Below are 24,093 nucleotides of genomic sequence, written 5' to 3'. Positions count from 1 at the left end.
AAAAGTATGTGGTAATCATGATTCCCAGTCATATTGGTTTGAAGCCATATAATGTTTTCACTCATTAATTGCAATGATGTTAACCTGGGTTGTTCGATTTTAGTATCTGTGATAGTACGAATAGCTATTTTGAAGAAAACAACACTACATAAAAGCTAGTGCTGATTTAATATCATCTTGTTTTGAAGTCCCATCAAGCTGTGGTACATCTGTTTCCACTGGTTTTAACATGTTGTATCTTACTATATTTCACTATATGCTATAGTATAAACAAAATTTTTTATAGGCAAAGAGATAATATAGAAACCGTTGTTCGTTTTCTTTTAGCTGGTTCTAAATACCCTGTGATTCTTTCATTCTCTTGAATGGCTTCACACTGCCTTGATATGCTTGATGCTATAGCATACGAAGTTACACTCAAATAATTCAAGGAAAGAGGCACTATGGTGACTACTATTATGTTAGATTATCTAGTGGTGAAACATAATGATGCTTAAATTGTTCAGTTCTGACCTGCGTTGTTCTGTTACAATGTCCTCTTTTATCTCAATCTCCCCTCCTTTTTTAAATTAATCTATTTTCTCTCATTTTTTTTAATTAAGGGAAAACTAAATTAAAAAATAGCGGGACATATTATAGTAACTTTTTTGTTTTCCTATTCACCTGATTTGAACCCCAGTATTGCTCTCCCCATCTTGTTCTGTCTGATTATTCTATATTCTATTTTGTTTGATAGTATCAAGCTTGAGGGTATAGGCAACCACTTTGAAGGCAATAAGATATACTATGATGCCCATTATGGTTTGACTATTATCTTTTTTTGAAGTCCTGTAAGGTCTCCACTGTAGGTTTTATTGGTCTTGTTCTGTACTGTTTTGATCAATTCTGTAATACCTGATGATATAGGCAACTCAATTTAAAAATAGCAAGAGGCACAATGGTAACCACTTTTGATCACCTGGTATTCTATTTTTGCATCACGTACTATGCCCACCTTTCTGTTCTAACTGACTCTGTTTTGCTTAGTCACGTTTGGTTTTATTCTCTTCAAAAAAAGTAATAAGAACTGTGGGAGTAATAAAACCCCAAAAGTGTAATTGTTATTGTAAAAGAGAGAGGAAAGGAAGGTGGACTAAGGGATATAACTGCAGGTATGTTTGAATGTGTAGGATAGAAAACCATATTACTGAGCTTTTGTTGGATCATTGAACAGAACTGTCTCCAATATCACTGTATGAATGTCCACTTTATATGCTTTAATTTTACAATTTGGACAACTGTCTCTAGGAAGACAATATGTAACCTATTAACTAGTGATTTCTTACTGTATATTTTTTTTCTAAAATTCTGTATTACTTGTACCTTTTTACTGCTTTGTTTTTTATGTCCTTTGTTTTTTCTCTTTAAATAAAAAAATTTTTATACTAAATGCCTCTTATCACAAAAGCTAGCACTGCTTAAACAGCTATGCAAAAAGGGCATGAAGGCGTTAAAATAGAGTTAGGAGATACCCAGCGAGTTTGTCTTGGTCCCTCAGTACACCACATGGCCCATACCTGCGCTCTATGGAGAAAGCTTCCCTCCATTCAAGAGTTTATTCTCAAAAGACTCTGAGGACCTCGGAGAAAACAGCAGAGATGCTTTGATGTCAGGAGACAGAGTGTGATACATCCAGAAGGAAGACAGCGGTCTCCACCTTTTCCTAAATACATGATATTTTGGCTAGCATAAGCTCCTTTTACTATTCCTGCCTCAACTCTGAAATTAAATTTCCTCCTAATTTACTTAAAAGACTATTTTTTCTATTGATTTACTTTGGGCCTTTGAAAATCAAAGCAATTATATATAAAATTTCTAAAAATAAATAAATAAAATTTCTAAAGATAAATAAAATTTCTAAAACTATTCAATTCAACCCTGTGCTTATAACAACAGCTCCGTACTGGCCTTGATTAATATAGGTTTATATTAACTCACAAAGTCAGGAAGTTCAAGGCTTCTATTTTTTTCCTTTTTCAGAATTGTTCTAGCTATTTTAGGTTCTTTGCATTTTCATATAATATTAAGAACCATCTTCTTAATGTCTATTTTTAAAAGTATTGTGGGGTGACTGGGTATGGTGGTGCGTATCTAATTCCAGCACTCACGAGGCTGAAGCAGGTGGATCAGTATGAGTTTGAGTCTAGCCTGGGCAAAATAGTCAGTTCAAGTTCAGCCTGAATTGTCTCAAGAAAAAAAAAAAGTATTCTGGGATGCTGACAAAGATCCATTTTGGAGGATCCTAACAATCCATAAATATGGAGTGTACCTCTTTATTTCTCTAGCTCTTGTTTCATTCCTTCCACCAATATTTAATAGTTTTCAGCATAGGCATTCCCCTACATTTTGCTAAATTTATTAGTAAATGGTTTATGCTCTTTGATATAAGTGAAATGGCTTTTGTATTTTATTTTCTAACTGGTTGCTGTTAGTTACAAGATACAAATAGTTTTTGTTCTTGTTGTTTGTATTTGTTTGAGCAGGGGTGTGAATTGAACCCAAGGAGCACTGAGCTACATCTCCAGTCCCTGTTTCCCACTTTTTGAAACAGTTCTCAAATTTTTGATCCTTCTGCTTCAGCCTCCTAAGTAACTGGTTACAGGTATGTGCCATTGTGCGGAGTCCATCCTTGATTTTAATATGACTTTCTTGGGGTCACAAAATTGATTTTATATTTTGACTTTGTATGTTTATAGTTTGTTAAATTATTAATTCAATTAATCTAAAAATGGAGATAACAAATATATTAGTATTTCTTCCTTTCAAATATTTATGTCTTTACTCTTCTTGTTTCATTGTCCTAGTTAGAAACTCTAGTGTGTTGCTGAGTGTAGGCATTTTGTCTTATTGAGATTTTAAGAAGAAAGCATTTGACACATTTCAACATGCAAGACATATTTCTCACAGAAGTCATATAACTGAAGTTTGCTGAAAATTTATTATTAATGGTTATTAAACTTATCAAGGGCTTTTTTTGTATCTATTGAGATGTTCAAATGGTTTTTCCTCTTTAATAATATGCTGAGTTACATTGATTTTCAAATGATAGACTAATTTCAAATTGTTAAGGTAAATATCATACCATTGAAATATATCCTCAGGCCTCTTTCTTTTTTCTTTTTCTTTTCTGGAAATGATTTATTTGGCTCATACTTTTAGTGGTTTCAGGGGTTGCTCACCAGACAGTAAATTGCTGAAAGGTCTGGCTGTGGTGGGCTGGACAGGGAAAATTGCCAGGAAGAACTCAAAGTGTCCACTGGAGGGGGGACTGGGGAGATGGGTGGCACAGTAGCACTCTATTCTCTGTTCTGCACCGTTATTGAAAGGAGGGTGTTTTATAAACTACACAGCAGTGACATCACTAGCTTGCTTTGTTCCCTTGTAAAACCAGCATTTCAAAGAATAGCTGCCTTAGCACATGGGCAGGAAAGCAGTTTCTACAGATAGCACTAGGTTTGTCCAGTTACCACTGGCCAAAATTTCAGTCTCTGTATGCTTACAGTGTCCTCTTATTTTTCCTCAGGAATCTTAGAATCTTGTATTTTTTGAAATAAATGAGCACACAAACAGCCCTCTTTTACTTGTAGCCTAAAGCATTCCGAAAGAAATAAAGAGGAAGATGTTTAAAATAGAGATGAAACTGGATCCAGAGTGTTAATCCTCTATGAAGAACTAGTGTAGGGGCTGGGGATGTAGCCCAGTGTAGGCCACTTGCTATCATGTGACAGGCCCTGAGTTCAACCCTCAGTATCCAGCCTGCCCAAATAAACACTGTGGCCTTATGATTATTTATTTATTGGTGGGATTACGTTTAATACATTTAAATCTATGGTGCAAGATTATCTTGAAGTTAAAAGTACAATGACACTAAACCACACAGATTTTTTTGTTATAAAATAAATCTTTATTTTATGGCAAAAATATATTTTATTTTATTAGTGTAAGGAGTTTTTGTTTTGTTTTTTATTCATTTTATTTTGCTTTGTTTGCTGTTTTTTGTTTTTTTGAGATATGGTCTTGCTATGTAGTCCAGGCTGGCCTTGAACTCACTATGTAGCCCATGCTGGCCTCCAACTCACTGCAATTCTCCTGCCTCAGTTTCCCAAGTGCTGAAATGACAAGCATGCGCCACCACGCCCAGCTAGCTCAAGTACGCAGTACATGATGTTCACATTCATCATATGGAGTGGCACATGTACTTAAAGACCCACTTGGAACTTAAATTTTAACTTTAAAAATCAATTAGAAACCAAATAGTTTTTTTTTTCTCTTCCAGATGGTGTCATTATTATGAAACTTCTGCTGGCCTCAGACCTGACATTGTATGGAGCAGGAGGTAAGAATTATGTTACTGGAAAAGATTATCTTGAAGTTAAAAGTGCAGTGACCAAGATCACATCTTTTATCTTTTCAGTGATAATTACATACTTGAGTTTTTTAATTGGTTGTAAAGATAAAGCAGATTGTGAGATAGTAGGTAAAGTAAAAACCTCAAAGAAGCTACGAATGCCTATATTTTAGTCCAATTGTGACACCTATTACAATAAATGCTACAAATCACAAATATTTTGTGTTGAAAGTCATATGGCTGTGATGGATTTAATTTTAATCATTTCACATAAATAGGCGTTTACATCACTGCACTCATTCTTTTAAGAAAAGTAATAGAATCCGGGGATTCAGCTCAGTGGTGTAAGCACCTACCTGGAAAGTACAAGGTCGTGAATTTGATCCCTGGTACCAAACAACACCAACAACAAAAACAATAAAAACACACCAAAAACCAAAACCACTAAACTAAAAAAAATAATAGATATATTAGGACCAATGTATGATTTGCTCACTTTTTATCTTGCCTTGCCAAGCAAAGATAATAAAAAATCTCTTGCCTATGACCATCATTATTTATAAATAAAAATGTTTAATGCTACAAAATGTTATCATCTGGAGTTTTTCAAAAGATAAAATTTTGCTTTCTAAAATCACAGAAGCGGTTGGGGATGTAGGTTAGTGGTAGAAAACTTGCCTCTGCATGTGTAAGACCCTGAGTTCAATTCCCAGCACTGCAAATAAATAAAAATAAAGCCTTATTCAATTTTCTTTATATATTTGGCATAGCATAGGCAGAGGATACTCTGTTTGTGGACCAGCAAGAGCCTATACATAGGAATATGGAATTAGAAACTGGAAAACATTTACCTTCATCTTTTTTTACTTCAAAATAGCTTTTTTGCTTCTTTGTTCAATGACTGTATGTTTGTGATATGCAAAGTCTCATAGAAGCCACCCTGAAGAACTCCCAAATTTGTAGAATATAGGCCCCAATCTTTGACCTGTTTATGTCTTGGCTGAGCCAATAAGGAACAGCATGAAATCAGATAGTCTTCTCTGCATTGAGTATTTATGTTTATTGAAGTACAAATGCCAAAGGTAGTATTTTTTAGGTCTAGCCTAATTTCTTCAAGGTCTCAACCCTTGTGTGTCTTTCCTAATAGGCAGCCAAACAGTAACATTAATTTTGATAGCGCTAGAAAACCAGATGTGGGGTTGCAAGAGGTAAAGCTAATCACAGGCCATATTGCAGTGTCCTGTGAATAAGAAGCCAGGCACATGTGGACTCATCACTCCTAAGGCCTGGCCTTTCTGGCTTCTCACTGAGATTTTTTTCTCTACCCCTCTTTGAACAAGTGGATAGGGAAGCACCACTGTTATTCATGTTTTCTCTGATTTGTGTAGCTCCAGAACTGTATTCCTAGACTATCTGAATTAGATTATAACCACACAATGATTATCTTATCACTATAAGTAGATTGCGAGTTAAATTGAGTCAGCGCTAGGATCAGTATCATTCCTCTGCCAGGAAGTTCTCTTTGGCAGAGACCATTCATGGGCATTCTATCCACTGAATTCAGCATAGAGTATGGAATTTTCTGAATTTACCTACTGGGTATATTTAGCTTCAACTCATTGCTAATTTGGCTCATGAAAAAAAAAAAAAGCTTTTGTTTTTGAAAAACCCACTAAGCAATATTTGAGAAGTTTAAAATGATAAAGTAAGGAGGAAAGTGTTTTAAAAACAAAACAAAATAATGATTTCTCATACATACATCCAAGGCAACTCTACATTATTTTCAACCTTTCCACTACAAACAAATTAACAGGCATACAGAAGCAACCTTGCAGTTCCATCATGATTTCATATTTCAGGACTCTTGGAGAGTCAATATATTGTGGTTTGCTCCCAAGTTTGTTTTTCCTGTAATCTTGTTTTATAACAAAGAAGAAGCCTGGGGATGTAGCTTAGTGGTAGAGTGTTTGCATAGAACACAATAGGACCTGGGTTTGAGCCACAGTACCACAAAAATAAATAAGAATATTGTGTGCATGGCATACTCTGAGAAAGGAAGATCATAAGTTTCCCTCCTAGGAAACTTAGTGAGGCCCTATCTAAAATTTAAGCAAATGAGAGCTTGAGATGTAGCTCAGCGCAAAGGTTCTAGAATCAATCTCCAACACCACAGGGGGAAAAATTAAAAAAAAAATTTTTTCCTTCCGAAATGCTTCTCTACAACTTATACCCTAAATAGTATGTAAGGTATCAGTTTGGTTAATTGATAACTCTCACTTGATATCCACATACACCTTAGGGTTGAAGCCCTGATAAACTAATCCAAATTAGTTAGGGAAACTACCCAGGAAATGGGCTTCCTCTCATATACTCAGTGAGATTTTGAAACACTATTGTCAGGAAATACAAGCAATTCCTGAAACTTTTCCCCCCGGGTTATCAGAGTCTAAGACAATTGATGACATTACATCGGTCGTTCATTTTAGATTTGTGAAGCCTACAAAAATCAATAGTTTTCCATTATCAGGTCCAGCTGGGTCACTAGTCTGTCAATGAGCTGTTACAATTGCTGTACAGGGGTGAGCCTGACCAGTCAATTGCTGCTGACAAGAGGAAAACATGCTGACAGCCACGGGAACAAGTCAGAACACAGATTTGCACTTCAGTCAGCCCTCCAAAGAGACTTAGAGCAAGGCCATTTTCAAGACCCAGGGCACACGCTGTGGGAGGCCTAGGGGCGGAGCCACCACCCCTGAGTTTTATAGCACAAGTGCCTAAGGGGCTAGTCCTTGTTCCAGCCAATCACCTCCTATCTATAGTCACTACCTTTGTTAGAAGGCATGTACCAACTAGGATTGTCTCTAAACAGATACACTTGAACCTCGAGCAAGATTAGGTGGAGGGAGGAATCCTACTTTTACCACCACCAAACCATATTTATAGAGTATAAAAACTGAAAGAGGAAGAAAATAGGCCAAAGGCTTTGACTCTGAACCAATACAGCTATATATGCTATATCAGTATTGACTGAGGACAGAGGGTCTTATGGTGTTGATACACAGGCTATACACTTATTGCCTCATTTCCTTTAGTCTAATGCAGTGGGCAGCAGGGGAATCTAAGGTCTAGTCTTGCCCTGTCCATGTAGGAGGTGAGTATAGATAGAATGGTCAACCTGGATAAGTATTTCAGAGGCCACACATAACAAAATGGAGACATGCTTGTCTTGCCGCTATGTGACAAAGTTGTTAGGGGATTCAAAATAGAATCATTTGAATGTGAGCATGCACACACACATGTGGTGCTCTCTGGAAGCTGTCTATACAGCAAGGAGTTTGGAAGCAACTGGAAAAAGTCCTGCAGATTTAGTTTTGGTACAGACTGAATGTTGTCCTTCATTACTTGGGTACATAAATGATCTTTGAAGATCACCATGAGTGGAACCCAAATTTCGAGGACAGTTTAGAAATCTCAGTGGGTTTTATGGCTGCCCTTAGCTCACTGAGAAGATGTCAGCAGAGGACATCTGAGTTCCTACATGCTCAGGAGCTTTCCAAGTATCATGACTTCTTACAGTGCTTTGGGTCTCCTCACGTTGGTTTGATTTCAGGCATCAAACTTAAGAACTCAAAAGACAAATATTTTGAATTTGTTTCAATATTTTGATTTTTAATATTCTACTTTTAACATTTTTCAAGTGTTAAATTATAGCCGTGCCTCCAGTCTTCAGTTAGAATCATTTGGAAGTCAACATCCACTTTTTGTTCCTTAATCAAAGCTGATAAGCTACTGTGTTACTAGAAGCCAACTAGTTTTTTTCAATATATACCACAAAAAATCGTTCTTTAAATAAGGAAAAAAAGTAGTTTTAACAAGAGCAAATTTGCTAGTAATTAGATGAACCAGTTTTATGTCTTCCAGCGCTCGGAAGCATGGAATTCATCAGAACTCTCATAGCATTAATTAAAAAGAATTTATGTTTTTTTAATAAAATGCTTCATATTTTAGCTCCTTTATTCCTGCACCAAATGTGATTATGTGGGGGCTGAAGGGAATTCAGGTTAATATGTTGACACACTTAACAATGCTGGGTCATGTTGCACAATACGCTTCACTGGTTTGGTTCAGTACACCCCCTGACAGGGCCTAATCATCCCCTGCCCTAAAGGCAGAGGGAAAGAGAGGATTTTAATTACTGCTCTGTATGCAAGTTTGCCAGCATTAAATTGAGACATAATTAGGCCTCTGAATTTTAATAATTGTCCTAGCTAATTGGGCAGACAAGTACGTTATGCAGCATGCCATGATTAGATAATTAGTATTTCCAAATGACAAAATTGGGCTCTTGATTACAAATTCTACATGAAGGGGGAAAAGGTAGCAAGCAGATCTTTACAAGTCTATTAAGGGAAGTTTAGCGATGTTGGTAATTTAAAGTCCATTAGGAAGCGAGGTTTCATTCTCAGAGCTGGGTGTCTGAGACAAGGGCCTCTGGCCTACTTGGGCTCCATTTAAGCCTTCTCCCCAGGGTGTTGTGCTTTTTCTGGGCTCTGCAGCATGTGTCTCCCCATGTTTTCCCCTAAGTTTAGCAGCTATCACTATCCTTGGGTAACATACTCTTTGGCTGGATTACAGGTGGTATCTCTGAAAAAGAACTCATAGAATGTGAAAGGTAGAAAGAAATAGAAAGTAATCTACCCATGTCAGGGTTCTGGGTGTCCCCAGTGACTTTTTCTTGCAAACAGCTGTTCTTTTCATCTTCTCTCAGAATTCATCATTCTCATTTTGTCAATAACTCCACTAAAATCTTTTTGGTGCAAAAAGGACTAAACCAAAATCTTAAATTTGAGATATTATGTTATTGATGTGAAGAGTATAACTACTGGACTCTGCCTTGCATTTGAGGTCATCACTTACTAGGTGTGTAACCTTAGATAAATTGCTCAATTTCACTAAGCCTCAGGGTTTCCTCATTGGCAAAATAAAGAACTTCCCCCGTTAAATCTGTTGAGAAGATTAAATAAAATAATGAAGATAATTTACAGCACAGTGCCTGGCAAGGAGTCAGTGCTCAACAAATATTAGCTATGAATTAAATACAAATTAAACCAACAACACTGAAAGGTATATTGTGAAGGTACTGGATCTGGCTGGATCTTTGTCATGACAGTTCTCAGATGAAACAAGGGTTCTCTTTGCATTCTGAGGGAGAAACATGGTAGCCTCTTTGTGCTGGGTGGGGGCAATGCAACCCTTACGCCCAACTAGATTTCCTTTCTCCTCATTCCTTTTGCCTTGGCATTGTGGACATCCTCTGCCATGCATTAGTCTCTAGGGTGGTGAAACTAAGAAGAATGTAGTATAAATTCGGCATCTTACTCCTAAACTCCTAAACTCCTAAACCTTATGACACTTAATTCAATGTCATTTATTTTTTAACCACAGAGGCGTACTTTTGACTACTAAACTTTTCTCACAATCAATACTCAGTAGCCTAAGATCTAGAGCTATGTTTTTAAACAAAAGGGACAATAATCAAATGCAAAAATAAACCTTCTAAAATGTGATTAATGGGTGGTTCATGAATGACAATCTGATGAAAGTTTGTTAGTGAAAGCTCAGAAATTTTGGAGGTATATTTTTGACCACTAAGGATGACTAAGGCAAATAACAACGTCTATAGGTTTGTCTGGTCAAGGCAGCCTATCAGGCTAAATAAGCATTTCTTAGAACTTTTGTACTATCTCATTTTTTTTGCCATCTCATTTTTGAATGGGGCAGAATTTTAGTGGAATTCGATGGACTCCAACTGAGAATATTCTACATAGGGGAACGTTTTATTACTCTGACTTAATGTCTAGAGTACATCTTCACCTGAGGAATAGAGAGAAAGCCCTCAGGAAGAATCAAGATTAAGTGTAGAATGCAAACATTCTATTATACATTTAGACAAAAGAGTAAAAGATCATTGTTAGAGGTAGGAAATAAGACAGAGGAGTGAGTGAACCATATGCTCACCTTGTATTTACACAGTAAGGAAATTTCTCCTCTTGGAGTCTCCCAGTAGTTCTCAAGGCTGCTATTCCTGGAGACCTCGCTGCACTCCCCAGTTACAAAGAAGCAACAACATTGGGTGGGGAGGACAACTGTCAAAAGGACTTTTTCCTGCCACACAATGCTGAAGCCTGTCTCCCACTTTTTTGAAGAAGTGCGTTTATGACTGATCATTCAACACCTTGTTGGTTCTGATTGCAGAAAACACACCTTATAAATATATGATAACCATCCTGTAATAGAGAGTGTGACAATTTACTTCACAGTGCGTTTCAGGCTGCTAATTGATCGTTTCAGTCTGGGGACGTTTGGAATAAATTACAGCTATCAAAAGGATATCACAGCTCATTTTGGTAGAATGCTTTCCACGTCGCTTCGCGTTCATCTCCAGGAGAGAGCCGATAGCACCCAGCTAGCTGAGAGGAAGGAAGGGAGGGGCGGGCGAAAGGAGGCCAGTGGGCGGAGCAGCCGGTGAGGGCGGGATCGGAGATAGCCGCCGGGACTGGGCGGTGCCGACGAGGGGCGGGGGAAGTGGGCGGAGCCTTGAGGACGGCGGTGGAGCGTGGGCGCGGCTGCAGGACCGTGGCCGAACGGTAGAGGCCTCCCTTCCGAGGAGGTGGCTCGAACTTCTCGGGCCGGGGATCTGCTCCCCTGCTCGTCCTTCCCAGCGAGGTCCCGGCGCGGCCGGGCCCAGAGCGGCCCTTACCCACCTGCTGTCCTCCCCCTGCAGGCGGCAGCGCCTGTTTTCTGAGGTGAGAATCTCCCTCTGGCCCAGGGCCCTGCTGGGGGCGGGTTCCTCTCGCGTGTGGCTTCTCACCTTCTCAGCCGGGTGCTCAGCGGGACAGATGCGCGCCCCGGCGCTGCTCTCCGCGCTCGCTGGCGAGCTGGGGCTGGCGAGCGTGGGAGTGTCGCGGTCCTTTTGGGGACCTTGTGTGCAGTTAGGCCTCGCGGCTCGGATATCTCAGGGTCTCACGCTGCAGGCGGGGAGACTGCGTGTGGAGAGCTATGGAGTGGAATCGAGCCCTCCGCGGACCCGGGCGCGGCGCTGCAGTCTCCCAGGCGCGGGCCTGTGGGCACTTTGCACCTCTGAACCCGGAGTATGTTTCGCCAAGTCCAGGAGGTGGCTGGGCCCAGATCCCAGCCCACCCCGAATGGCCACGCCCGCTCTCCTCTCCTAGATTTTAGCTCCCTGCAGAAGTGTATGCCATTGTGTGGCGGTCATGGGGCAAACAGGAGAATCAAAGGTCTGTTTATTTCTGGATGGGTTCGAACTTGAAAAACAAATCCTGGGACCCTTTAACAGGGATCCCCTCCCCCGCCCCACAGGAACGCCAGGCAGTCTTCATTGCCCAGGTAAAGTAAAGCAAAAGAAGGAGAGGGCCATTAGCTCATACATAGCATGTCCCTCCATCCTCTGTGTTCAAAGCCGGCCATGACATGTCCTTAGTTTTTTAGTTTTCTGTGACACTAATATGTCAAACCAGTGCCAGAGTGTTTCATGCAGGCGATTTTGACAACGATCATTATACCAAGCTATTATGAAGTGTGATGTCAGTGCATGCTGGAAGGGCAGATAATACACAAACCAGGTCTTGACACACTATCTTACATGGAAACATCTGAGGCCATCAGCGAGAAGCATTTTAATTCACACACTAAAAATATTTTGTGTTTGGTTGACATCTTTCAAAATGCTGAAGGATGTAGTAACATTTATCATTTTGTAGGTATTTATCAGTGGACGCACAAAAGCCCATAGGAAGGAGAAAAGTTTTCTTTTATTTCTGTTCTATCATATAAACTGAGAAACAGAGGTGTTATATGACGTATTAAATAGCCCATGGTAAGTCAGTGAGAGTTTTGTTTATAAGACCAAACATTTTCTAAAAGTGGAAAAGTCAGATCTAAAGTCAGGTCCAAACCAAAGCAAATGCTTTATCTTTAACATTGAATAGTAGCTAGAAGCTATATTTAAATGGACAAAACACTATAGTTTTACAGTGAACTCCATGTATATTGATCCAAGATGTTTTTCTTTTCCTCTATCCATTTAATAAGTATTTATGAGTTTTTATAGATATTCCACTCCACTGAACCTGATTCCTTTAGGCATTTCACAAAAATTTATATGTATATTTTCTCCTGGCTATAGAAAACTCAAGGAATATTATTAGGAAAAAGTTAATAACTGGGACTATTTATTTTACAAATGGAAAATTTATTTGCGGATTTCAAGTGGTAAGTCAAGGAAATAAATTAGGAGTCAAAGTTTTCTCCAACTTTTATCTTATTCACAGTGCCATTTTTTTCTCCTTAAAGTTTTGTAAACCAAAGTTTAAAGGACTTACATGATTAAAGGGACTATGCTGTTTTTTTCAGTTATTTTGAAAGTGCCTTAAAGCCTTGAGTCAAAACATTTTATGTGAAATCTGTGAGATGTACCTAATGAATATAAAATTTTGCACAGTATAATCACTAAAGCCAAGATGTTAGGAGTAACTTTTTCACTAACCCTAATATTGTGCTTTGGGACTTGAAATTCTAACCAAAATGTGACTGTCTGTATTTTAAGAAACTGTGTAATGTCTGTATTTTAATAACTATGCTGAAACTTACATATATATTTTGAGGTGTTCTCACCAACTGGTCATTTTGGAAGACTGTCACTTAAAGTTTCTATTACTCAAGCCTCTTTTAGAACTCCTGCTTAGGTGGAGTTCCAGTACCCACTACTTTCAGTACCCACAGCACATCTGGTTTAAAGACAGCGGTGGCAAGTCATCTTCCTATCCAGTCAATCAGTGCCCTGAAGAAGGAGATGGGTGATAAAGTAAGGATGGTAAAATTTGAGGTCAAAAGAAGCTAAAAGTTGATTAGATGGATTTCTTGAGTTTTTTAAAAACTAGTTCTAGTCATTATGCTAACATAGTTTGAACAGAGGAAGTTCTAGCTCCTTGAATGAGTAGTTGCCAAGAAACAACTTTAAGAAAGGTGCTTATTCAGGATTTAAAAATCTCTTTTAGTGAATTGCTAATTTAACAGTCATGTACATATGTAGTACATTGGTGTGTACAATATAGATTTGTTACTTCAAAAAGTTTTATTATCAAGAATTTGGTTCATAGATTCTGGGTTTTATGAAACTTCACAGTTCTGGTATGATTCAAAATGCTGTTAAGTTCTAGAATATGGAGTTTGATGGGAAAATTCAAGATATCATGGCTAAAATTAGGATTGCTGTATGTAACTCCACTGAATCATGCTTGTATCCCTTGAAATATAAAATTATGCTCAGCCAAGAAGTCAAACTTAACTTGTATTCATTCTATCTAGTGAGCAAGGTGTTCCACCATTACAAAGAACTCAGCCACTGGACGTGGTGGTACAGGCGTGTAATCTCAGCACTGTGAGGATGACTCAAGGAGATCACTGGCAGTGCAGGGCCAGCCTAAACTACATTAAAAAAGGAAAAGAAAGAAAAAGAACTCGGCCATCCTTAGACTACAAGTGAGGTCTAGTCTATGAGCCAAGATATTTGTACTTTTCAGTAGTTGACTATGAATATAGACCTCAAAGTATATGTGAATTAGAATCCCTTTGTACTGTTGTAAGTTAATAACATGCCACCTACTCTATAAAATGCAGAATCATGAAGATCTTAACTTAGAAAATTTAAACTCTTAGGATAGTCAACACCAGAATATAGGAGGAGGTTTAGAAAGACAGTAAAGGAAAAAAAGAGTCAAGGAGAATGAGTGAGTTTTTGAATTGTTATTAGGTGAATTCATCAGAGGGATGTTTTTCAAATCACTTTCTAAAACTACCAGAAAACAATTTAAAACTTGAGGAAATAATTCAAATTCAAACCCAACTATGTGGAGAACCAACAAAAGCAGAAAAAAAAAAAAAATACAATGCAGTGAATAGAAATTTTCCTAAAGCTTCAGGTCTAATATCTTTATTATTAGAGCATTATGAGATCATTGGTGATTGGCAGGAATCCAGATCATGATGATCACTAGTGATCAGGGCCAGAGGATAAAGAAGGAAGAGCTTTAACACTTAAAACAAAATATTATAAACACTAATGCTCTTCAAGGGATGGGTCAGCAGATGAAGAAATAGCCCAATGGTCTAAAAGCGAATAATTTTTCCTCTCTTTTATCTCAGAGTTAGATCATATATGGAGATAAGTCAAATTTGAGTTAGCTACGTATGAGTCCTGGAACTTTCAGTCCTGTCTGCTTTGATGAGCATGGCTATTGCCAGAAATTAGGTGAAGTGGCCCTGTTGGGCCCTGGAGGCCAGGGCTGTATACCCAAGTAAAAGGTTAGTGAACAAGTTCAACAAACTCAATGCTTATCTTTTCTCAGGAAAAACCTCTGTATTCTGTGCATTAGGTAGACAAAACAGTTTCTGTTAGGAATAAAAGAGAAGGCCAAATACCCTTCATAAATAATGACAATTGGGAAAACAATTGACAGTGATTTTAGCCTTCCTTTTGAGATAGTCTAACAATTATTCCTATTTGTATAGACTTAAATCATTCAAATATTTTAAAATTTGATCTTAAATATTAAATGTCACATGTAGTGTTTATAGTTTTGGAAGTGTGGCAGAAGAGCTGTTAGTGTGGCTCAGGTAATTGTAAAAGAAGTCTGGTGATTATAGCTTGAATCCTATCTCTTTCAGATAGAGAAGTTTCTAGCTTTAGAGTTACTAAATGTAACTCTAAAGTTACATTTCTTTGAAACTACTCTGTGGCAATACCACCCCTAATGTGCTTGATCTCCTCTGATCTAGGAAGCTAAGCAGGGTTGGGCCTGGTTAGGACTTGGATGGGAGAGTTATGAGACTTGCATGTAGCTCTAGAATACAGAGCAAGTGGACTGTTGCCCTAAAAATTATAAAGTGTTATGGTAGAAAGAGTCCTGGACCAAGAATTTGGACTAGGTTAGGCATGTTCCAGTTATGTAACTTGAGACACATTTTAGTTTTCCTCATATTCAGTACCTATTAGATCTACTTTGTAGAGTACTGCAAGCTTAGTCTGAGATGAAGTGATCAGAGGGACTTGATTTGTTGAGGGCTGTGCATGTGCAAGATTTTGTGTACCGAAATGCAGGTTTTCTATGTTAAAGGTTGTAGCCATTGCATTGTCTAGATATTTAAACCAAAATATAAATGAATATGGAAATTACGCTTAGGAAACTGAGAGACTAGGTTTTGTATGGATACAGAGACATATGAATAGTACATTATAGTCATTATTCCTCCTTTCTGATTCATGAGAAGCACTCCATTGCCATATCAAGAGGGAATTTTTTTTTTCTCCTAAAGACTTCTCACATGTAAAGAAACATGGTAACGTCTTCAGTACTGTTAAACCCAGGTCTGCATCACTGACATTGAAGGGATAATCTCCTTTGAAGAAAACTGACCAGGCTTCTAAATTCTTGGTTCTCATACTCTCAATCCTCTTTTCTTAACAGTTTCACTAGACCATATAGCCACATTCATGACTTAGAGGAGAACAAGAAGCTGACTTGAGTTCCACATAATTGGCTTAGTTGGTCAACTATGAACATTTTTAAAAAATCTTTTCCAGTTGGGCCTGGAGATTTAGCTCAGCGTATAAGCATCTGCCTTGCAAGCAGGTGAGTTCAATCCCTGGTACCGCAAATCTTTTACAATTATGATTCTTCCTACAGCAGCAATCCATTTCTGCTACAGAGGCAGCAAGCCCCACCTCCACTCCTTGAAGGCCACTTAAAAATTAATATTTGTACCATTTACTTTATCCTACTTTGTGTACTGTATTTAAAAGATGCCAAACAAAGATGTTGGGGAAGGGTGATTTGTCTGCTATATTTTCTAGAAATATCAGTACAGATACAGAGAGGACATTAGCTCCCACCAATGTAGGAGGGTAGAGTACGAATCCTAAGAAAGGTAGTTTCAAAAAGTGGAATGTTTTGTGGTGTGTATATACCTATCCTTCTCTTGCCTTTCAGAATCTACAGAAGAAAAAAAGCAGTGCTTCTTCTCTGAGGTAATGGTTAGATGGTGTCTTAGTTTTTCTCGCTGTTGAGACAAAATACCTGACACCCAAAGTTAAAGGAAAAAAGGTTTATTTCAGTTCATAGTGCAAAGAGGTTTCAGTCCATAGTCAGCTGGCTCCCAGGGAGGGTGGCATGGCAGAGAGGCATCAGAGAGAAGAAACAGTTCATGGCAGGCAGACGACAGTAAGGTAAGGAAGCAGCAGCAGCCTCCTCTTTGTCTGTTATCTCCCATCCAGGCTTACCTGCTGTTACACCCAGGTAACAAACACTTACACCCAGGGTAGGGCACCCTTAATCTCAGTGTCACATATCACCTCTAAAAAGCCCCACTTAATAACCACATGAGACTTTGGGGGAACATCAAACCATAACAGATGGGTATTTTTTGCAGATTTGTTCAGTATACTCCATATAATCACATTTCATTAATTTCCAGTGTGAGATACACTGTAGTGTGAGTACAGTATAGTGTCTAAGGAAAAGTAATGTTTGATTCTGACATTTATGTTTCCAAATTTGATCTTTCTAAGCCTCAGTTTCTTTATCTGCAAGATGGTAACAGTGCTGGGTGTGGAGAGAATTCCTATATTCCTAGGAGCTGTGAGACTGAGGCAAAAGGATCATTGCTAGGCTACATAGTGAATTCAAGACCAGCCTGGAATACAGAGCAAAACCTTGTCTTCAAAAAGCGGTGGCAATAAGAGTATCTCTTTTTAAGGATTGTTGTGCATGATGTAAGTGCTTAACAAATGCAAACTATATTATTAGTATAAGAGAGAAATATAAAGAAATGTACAGCAAATTTCCACTTCAAGGGGCTTACATCCTGGTAGCAAGGAATCAAATAAAAACAAAATTGACAATGCAGGGCAGAAAACGATAATGTCTAGTGAGTGTGTAGATGATGAGTTCAGCATTCAGCTGAGGACTAGGTTGATGGCAAAAGATGTCAATGCAGAAGTAGGAATTTCTTTCTTGATTTGCAAGCTAAGTGGAATTCAGATATGTAGAGTGTAATTGAGAAGGCACTTAGATGGCAAAGGGAGGAGTAATCAAAACATGTAGAACAGCAGGATTGGGAGAAGACCATATTGGGAAGCATACCAATTTTTGAGCCAGACTATTAATCCTGAGAATCCTAGCTGGCTGTGAGATCTATATTGGACAAGTACCTTAACAACTTCTTTTAAAATTGACATATATCATTTTAATAATGGTATGGTTTGTGCCCATCAAATTAAATTCAGGGGATTAAATGAATGTTTCATGATGCCTGGCACCTTCAGCAAAATAAAAATAATTCATCTTATGTTTTCAGAAGACAATGAGAGAGCTGTCTGTCTAAAGAATTGTGTTGCCTGCTGTAGGCAAGTAGTAGAAAACAAATCAGAAAGGGCTATTAGTGCCTATGGGCAGGGTGGGGAGGAGGCTTGAGGCAGATTTAAGGACCTGGGCTGTTATAGATAATATGAACTATAAAGACTTTGGAGTAAAGTAGGACTTTAGTATAGTTAATCTCAGGGCACTCTGAAGGCTGTGTTGGAGGAAGGAAAAAACTCAGTGGTGCATGTGTAAGGTGATCAAGGTCTAGATTAGGATAGAGGCAGTGTTACTAGACTTATCTCCTTAAGCTGCTTTACAGCTTAGAGCTCAGTGTGAAGGGGAGCTTTTTTGTTTGTTTTGTTTTGTTTGTAGACTCTTAATATTTAGTGTTAGTTGACCAGAATAAAACTAGGATAGATTCACAACTTTGAAAAATTGAGCTCACTCAGTATCCTGGGACTATAAAGATGGTAAATAAGCCCTATAACTTGCTTCATCTTATAAAGTAGCCCTTTTTAAAAAGCTCCCGTCCCTTCTCTGTTAATTCTAATTAAAGGTGTCTACCCCTGGTTTTCAGGGGTAGAAATACACATATACAGATCATTTATAACTGTATAGAATTTGAGGTTAGAATTTCTTAAGAAGTACTGTGATAAATGGAGAGGACCTAGTGTAATTTGGATAACATTCTGTCCTTTCTCTGGCTTTGAGAAGTGATTTAATTAACCCTGTCAGGTATGATGGCGCACAATTTAGGAGGCTAAGGCAAGAGGATCACAAGTTGGAGCCAATGTAGGCTTCTTAGTGAGACACTGTCTCAAAAAAGGAAAAAGGTTGATGATTTAACTCAGTGCAAAGGCCCTGAATTCGACTCACCCCCATGAAAAACTCCCAGAACAACAACAAATATAAACCCAGTAAACTGTTTGAAATTCTGTGGAATTTATTTATATTGTCTCATGTTCTTTCCCCTACCTCTGTCTTTATTCTGACCATAGTTTTGTAGTAAGGTAGTACATAAAAGAAAGTTGTACTTCTAAATAAAATCATATTGATTATATGGTCACTGATTTTAAAATCATTAGAAAATCATGACTGTGGTAGGCCTTAAACATAAACTGGTAAAGAATACCTTGGTTTGGTTTGTTATTTTTTGTTTTGGTCTTTTTGAGACCAGGTTTCAGTGCTGTTCAGACTGATGTTGAACTCACTTTGTAGCCCAAACTGAACTCAAACTCACAGCAATCCTCCTGCCTCAGCCTCCCATCTGCTTTCCAGGCGTGAGCCACCATGCCTGGCTTGTAAAGAATAACTTGACTGATCATTTCCTGAACTCTACTGTAGGCAAAGGGCTGCAACAGTCAACATCATGCTGATAGCTTTGAGGTGTCTAAATGTGCATTGATCTTCTCACAGGAATATGTATATGAAAAAGCATTGGATACAGTGGTTGACAAACATAGAAGGACCTAGTGACAAAGGAAAAAGTAGACTCTGCGAGGTTAGAGACAAAGAAAATTGGGTTAATCCTGCCACTTGTGAGCAAGGGCAAGGAGCATGCTGTGTTCACTTTTCATCTCTTGAATTAATTTAAAACATTGGCTATGATGGGGAGGAAAGCAAACATGATCTTTAAGGCTGATTGAGATGCAAAAATACAGATTATGTTCAGTTCCTGACACTCACCTTTACACTGTCTGCTGGTAAACTTCCAAAGAGGCTCAACTCAAGGGCAGGGAGAGGAGGGAACAAAAGACTCCTACTTTTTAATGAAATAGTTTATAAGTATATATTGTTTTGGATTTTTGACATCTCTGCCACCATAATAGATCATCCAAAGTAGTCACTGGATAGAACCCTGGGCAGGAAGTTTGGGCCTGGGCCAGATAGCATTAGAAGGAAGATTTTAATGGGGCTGCCAGCATTAATTTCAAGGGACTGGAGGGACCTCATCAGAGGCCAGCCTCTTGTCTTCCGTGAGTGACTGGCCTTGGAAAGGGCCTCCAAGCAGATTTCAGCCTTGCTCCTTTTCCAGCCTCTGCCTTCTGCTCTTGCAGTGGGACCTCTCTTTTTCTGTTTCCCCCTTTTTCAATTAAATGAATTAATTACCAGACATTTAACTTTTTGCCAGACTCTTTCATTATGCCCAGAGTTGTTGCTGAGCAGCAAAAGGAAGTAATAACATTCACAGTGAGGGGCAAATCCTGTTAATGAACAAATTAAAGTTCAAACAGTGATTCAAGTTCACAACCTCTCCGTGGCTCTTCTCTTTAATAAGAGTTATACATGTTACTTTCCTCGCTCTTTTCTCCCTGTTATTACTTTTTAAGCTTTTCATCAACTCTGCCAGGGCATATTTGAGGCTCCCAACCTTTCAGCCCTGACAAGGACTGGGAGCAGTTATAATCCTGTCTTAATTTGGCAACTTTTGTAAAACACATAAAGGGCCCAGGGTCACCTTTGGTTGCCAAAGCCCAGGGTGATCCTGTAGCTTCACCTCCCACCAGGGCTTCAGTGGGCTGCTCCTCTGGAATTCAAATTCCCCTGGTTGTCAGGAGCAGATGACTTAACTTCCCTGGGCACAGCCATATAGAACCAGTCCACCAGTGTTGGAGCCTGTACTTCTTTCTGTTTCCTCTCCAGTCACTTCCCTTGTAGCCTTGCACTCTTATCAGCTGGTTGCAATCCTGGGCAGGAGGGGGATCTATGAGGGGAGGAAGGAGTCTCTGAACTAAAAACTGGAAAAATGTGGGGAGATGTTTTCCAAGTGGGAGGGATATTTAACACTATCCCCTCTACTACTATACTGAAAAACAGGAAGGCACAGGAAGCCCAGCCTTCTCAAGTTCTGGCAGGAAAAGCCTGGAAGGTGTCTTGTGTCTGTCTCCTTGTTCTCCTTCTGCCTGTGTGTGTGTGTGTGTGTGTGTGTGTGTGTTTGTGTCTGTGTACTATGGATTGTGTAGGGGTCTTTTCCACCTTGACGCCTGGCTTCTCACCACCGTCCCCTGAGCGTGGCTAGATATAATCACCATGACAACTGCAGTCTATGAACATACACATAATAGAGATGAAATAGACAAAAGATTAGCATGCCATGAAAAGTACAATAAGTTTCTTATTTAGCATTTAGATAACTGTCTTTCCTTCGGAGCAAGCTTCAAAGTTGAAGCCAGTTTAGACCAAGAGGATTAATTCTTTCTCCCGCATGCTTCATTGAATCTCTCATTACCAAACTTTGTCTGTATTGATGTAAGATTTGATTGAAGATTAGAGCATTTAGCAAATCTTGCTTTTCTGCATGTATCAGGTCCTTTCAAGCACGGATCGCAGTGCCCAGTGGTCAATACCCTTACTTTTATCCAGTGTCTGCTTCATTTAAACTTAATCAACTCCATCAATGAGCTGGAACAGGGAAACGTCCCTGTGGTAAGAATGTTGTGCTTTTGTGGGATAATTCTTTGCTCTTTCCCGATCTGTTGGCGTTAAACCTAAAATTGTATCATGATGAACTTTTTTTTAATCAATATGATAATGACAATTGGGCCTGAACACCCTGGTAGGACTTAGAGTAGAGCAGGATCTGGCCTCCATTACGAAAACAACTTCTCATCCTGCAATAGACCAACTCCTTTTGTGTGGCTTTAATATCTTTTCTTCCCTGACATTGAATATTGCTCAAGCTGGAAAATGATGCGTCTTTGTAGAGAAAGCTCGTATGTCACAACTAGAAAGTGAAGCAGACCGATTGGTTGTGTGAATTATCTGACTTGCTGCAGTGAATTATTTGCACTGTTTCCCTACCTAGTCAACAAGTTCCTGAGGTATAGTAGAGATCAATCAAAACTGACAGTCCGCGTGTGAAGGCTTTACTGTGTAAATCTGGCATACTCATCCTGGCCATGCAGGCCCTGGCATCTGTATATCATTTTTATACTGCTACCAGTAGAGCAATTTCAAAAGTATTTGCAAGGAAAATGCGTGTCCCCATCTGTTCCTGGAAGAATAAATGTGCCACCTTCAGAGGGTTTTCACTGGTAATCATATCTTTAATGATCAACAGACTAGTGATATATACCCTTCCATAAAATGGGGTTTTCTTTACTTTATTGTGATTGGCTAGAATAAATAGCTTTTCCATATGTTAGGGAGATAAAATATAAGATTAGCAGAGGTCGTTTGTTGGATAGTAAACAAAAGAAACAATTCATTTCAAATAATCTTTGAAAAGAAGAAATGACAAAATTTAAGTTGCAATAACAAAGCGTCTGAGGCCCCACATCAGGAAACAGACCTTGTTCTTCCTTGGAAAAGGGCCGTTTAAGAGCAGAAACTCAGATTCTTCTAGGAGACCCTGGTGGCTTATTGTTAGAGTCGCAGAAGGGAGAGAAGCAGGGGGAGGAAAAGAGGACTAGAATACTTGTTTGTTTTCTGTTGGAAGGTCCTATTTCCTGTCTCTTATTTTACCTGGTCTCTTGCTGCCCCGCTGCATTACCCTGGGTAAGTTGAAGGGGTGGTATGTTCTAAAGCAGGAAAATGATACTGCACTGATTTTTCCCTTGAAGACCCTTAAGAGGTTTTCCACATACTGTAAAATAAAAGTGAACTCTCTCTGCTGAAGACTTCTCTTCTTCCACAGAAAAGGGACACTTCCCAGGCTGGGCAGAGTTCCCAGCTTTAGGTGAAATTCCAAAGCTTAGGGAGAAAAGTTTTGGAACCTGCTGGAAAATGCCCAGGAAATGAATGTTCTTAGTGATAGAATTACACCTGCTTAGGTTAGAGTCCCAGCAACAATCAGGCATGCTGACTGCTATTCCCCTCTTCCCACAAACCCTGGCCCTGACTGTCTGTCCACACATGGTGGTAGAAGCCTTTTTTTTTTTTTTTTTTTTTTTTTTTTTCAGATGTACTACCTTTCAGTTCTGCGGAGCCACCTTGGTGAAATCTGGAAGCTTTTCCTTCAGGATCCCAGCTCCAGAGGTTTTCAGATGCAGTGACTGCCTGAGCAGGAATCTAACTTCATTTTGTTTCCAGAACCATTGGTTGTAAAACACAAGAATCTCATCAGTGTCCCAGCCTTCATGCCCTCAAAAAATTAGGCAGGAACTTAGTGGACTTGTGTTCCTTACAGATAAGGAATTGAGGAAGCTCCTTATAAACACTGAGGACAGACCAAATTATTAATAGGTGATATGTATTGTTACTGGTTTTTTAAATTCCCCTGTGATAGTATCTTTTTTTGGTATATCTTTTCCTGATCTGTGGTCCACAGAATTTATCCCTGTTCCCAAATGTCTGCTGCTTTTACTGCAGCAGGTGTATTAAGAGTGTGTGGATGTTAGTTTCAAAGTAAGAAAAGAAGTCTGCATGCAAGGTTCTAAGCAGAAAGTTCCAGTTAGCATTTTAGACCTAAGTTGGGTTAATTTCCAGGCCCCAGTAAAGCTTGGGAATTTTCAAGCTTCCCTGGGACCTAAAAATTAGAAGATGTGTCAGTCACCATGGAAAGATTGTAATTTATGAAAAAGACAGGCAAGCTATTATAGAAAGATTTTTAAAATTTTCCCTGAATTTTAGAAACATAATCTTATAGACGGGGTTGCACATAGGCAGGCATAGATTTACAAGTAGATCACACTTTGCTTGACCTTATACCAGCTTTATTATAGTACTATAAGTAAGACTGAAAGAAAGAGAAATTACAGTTTTTCCCAGGTTGTGTTGTGATTTGCATGCAACAAGGAAATTGTAGCATACGTTGTAATGTTTTACACTCAGTTTTAAAAATGAAGTTTCCTGGTTTCTGTGTATTTAAAATTGATACCCCTTTTTGTTGACTGTTACTTGTTTTCATAAAAGGAAAGGAAATTATAAAAAGATTCTCACTGACTTATTTCCAAGAGGTAAATCTCTTGTTTGTTCCTTTGCCTGGAAGAATAAGACTGTCACCCTATGGTTGGGACCTTTTCACATATTAACTCCGTAAGTCTCTGCCACAAGCATTGACTGTGCACATGAGAGTGGAAATCACCTGCGAAGATTACCACTGTGCCTCATGTTGGCTGAGACTCAGAACTATAGAAATGTAGGCATCTAAGAAGGGACCCAGGCTTCTTGCATTTTCTAAAACCCTAGATTGGAGCCTTTTGCAGTACAGTCTTTTGATGATTCAAAATCACAGACCTTGTACACGTTGCACAGAGAGAAATCTTGGCAACTATAGGATCAGGATTGGAAATTTTAAAACCACACACACTGCGTTCAGGGTGAAAA

General features: G+C 38.8%; 1 protein-coding gene across 1 annotated transcript in view; it reads left to right on the top strand.

The window, feature by feature from the left end:
* Positions 1-4,162: 4,162 nt before the first annotated feature.
* Positions 4,163-24,093, top strand: part of LOC134476312 (uncharacterized) — a 27,192-nt gene continuing 7,261 nt past the window's right edge. Inside the window, exons 1-2 of the mRNA XM_063249746.1 lie at positions 4,163-4,189; positions 10,858-11,193. Of these exons, the coding sequence (XP_063105816.1) occupies positions 4,163-4,189; positions 10,858-11,193 (363 nt within the window). The remainder of the gene's footprint in view (positions 4,190-10,857; positions 11,194-24,093) is intronic.

The sequence above is a fragment of the Cavia porcellus genome, unplaced genomic scaffold (genome assembly GCF_034190915.1).
Source record: "Cavia porcellus strain 051 isolate PalLab524CR breed Dunkin Hartley unplaced genomic scaffold, mCavPor4.1 scaffold_1, whole genome shotgun sequence".
Taxonomy (NCBI): domain Eukaryota; kingdom Metazoa; phylum Chordata; class Mammalia; order Rodentia; family Caviidae; genus Cavia; species Cavia porcellus.
This window is presented reverse-complemented; position numbering and strand designations above follow the sequence as displayed.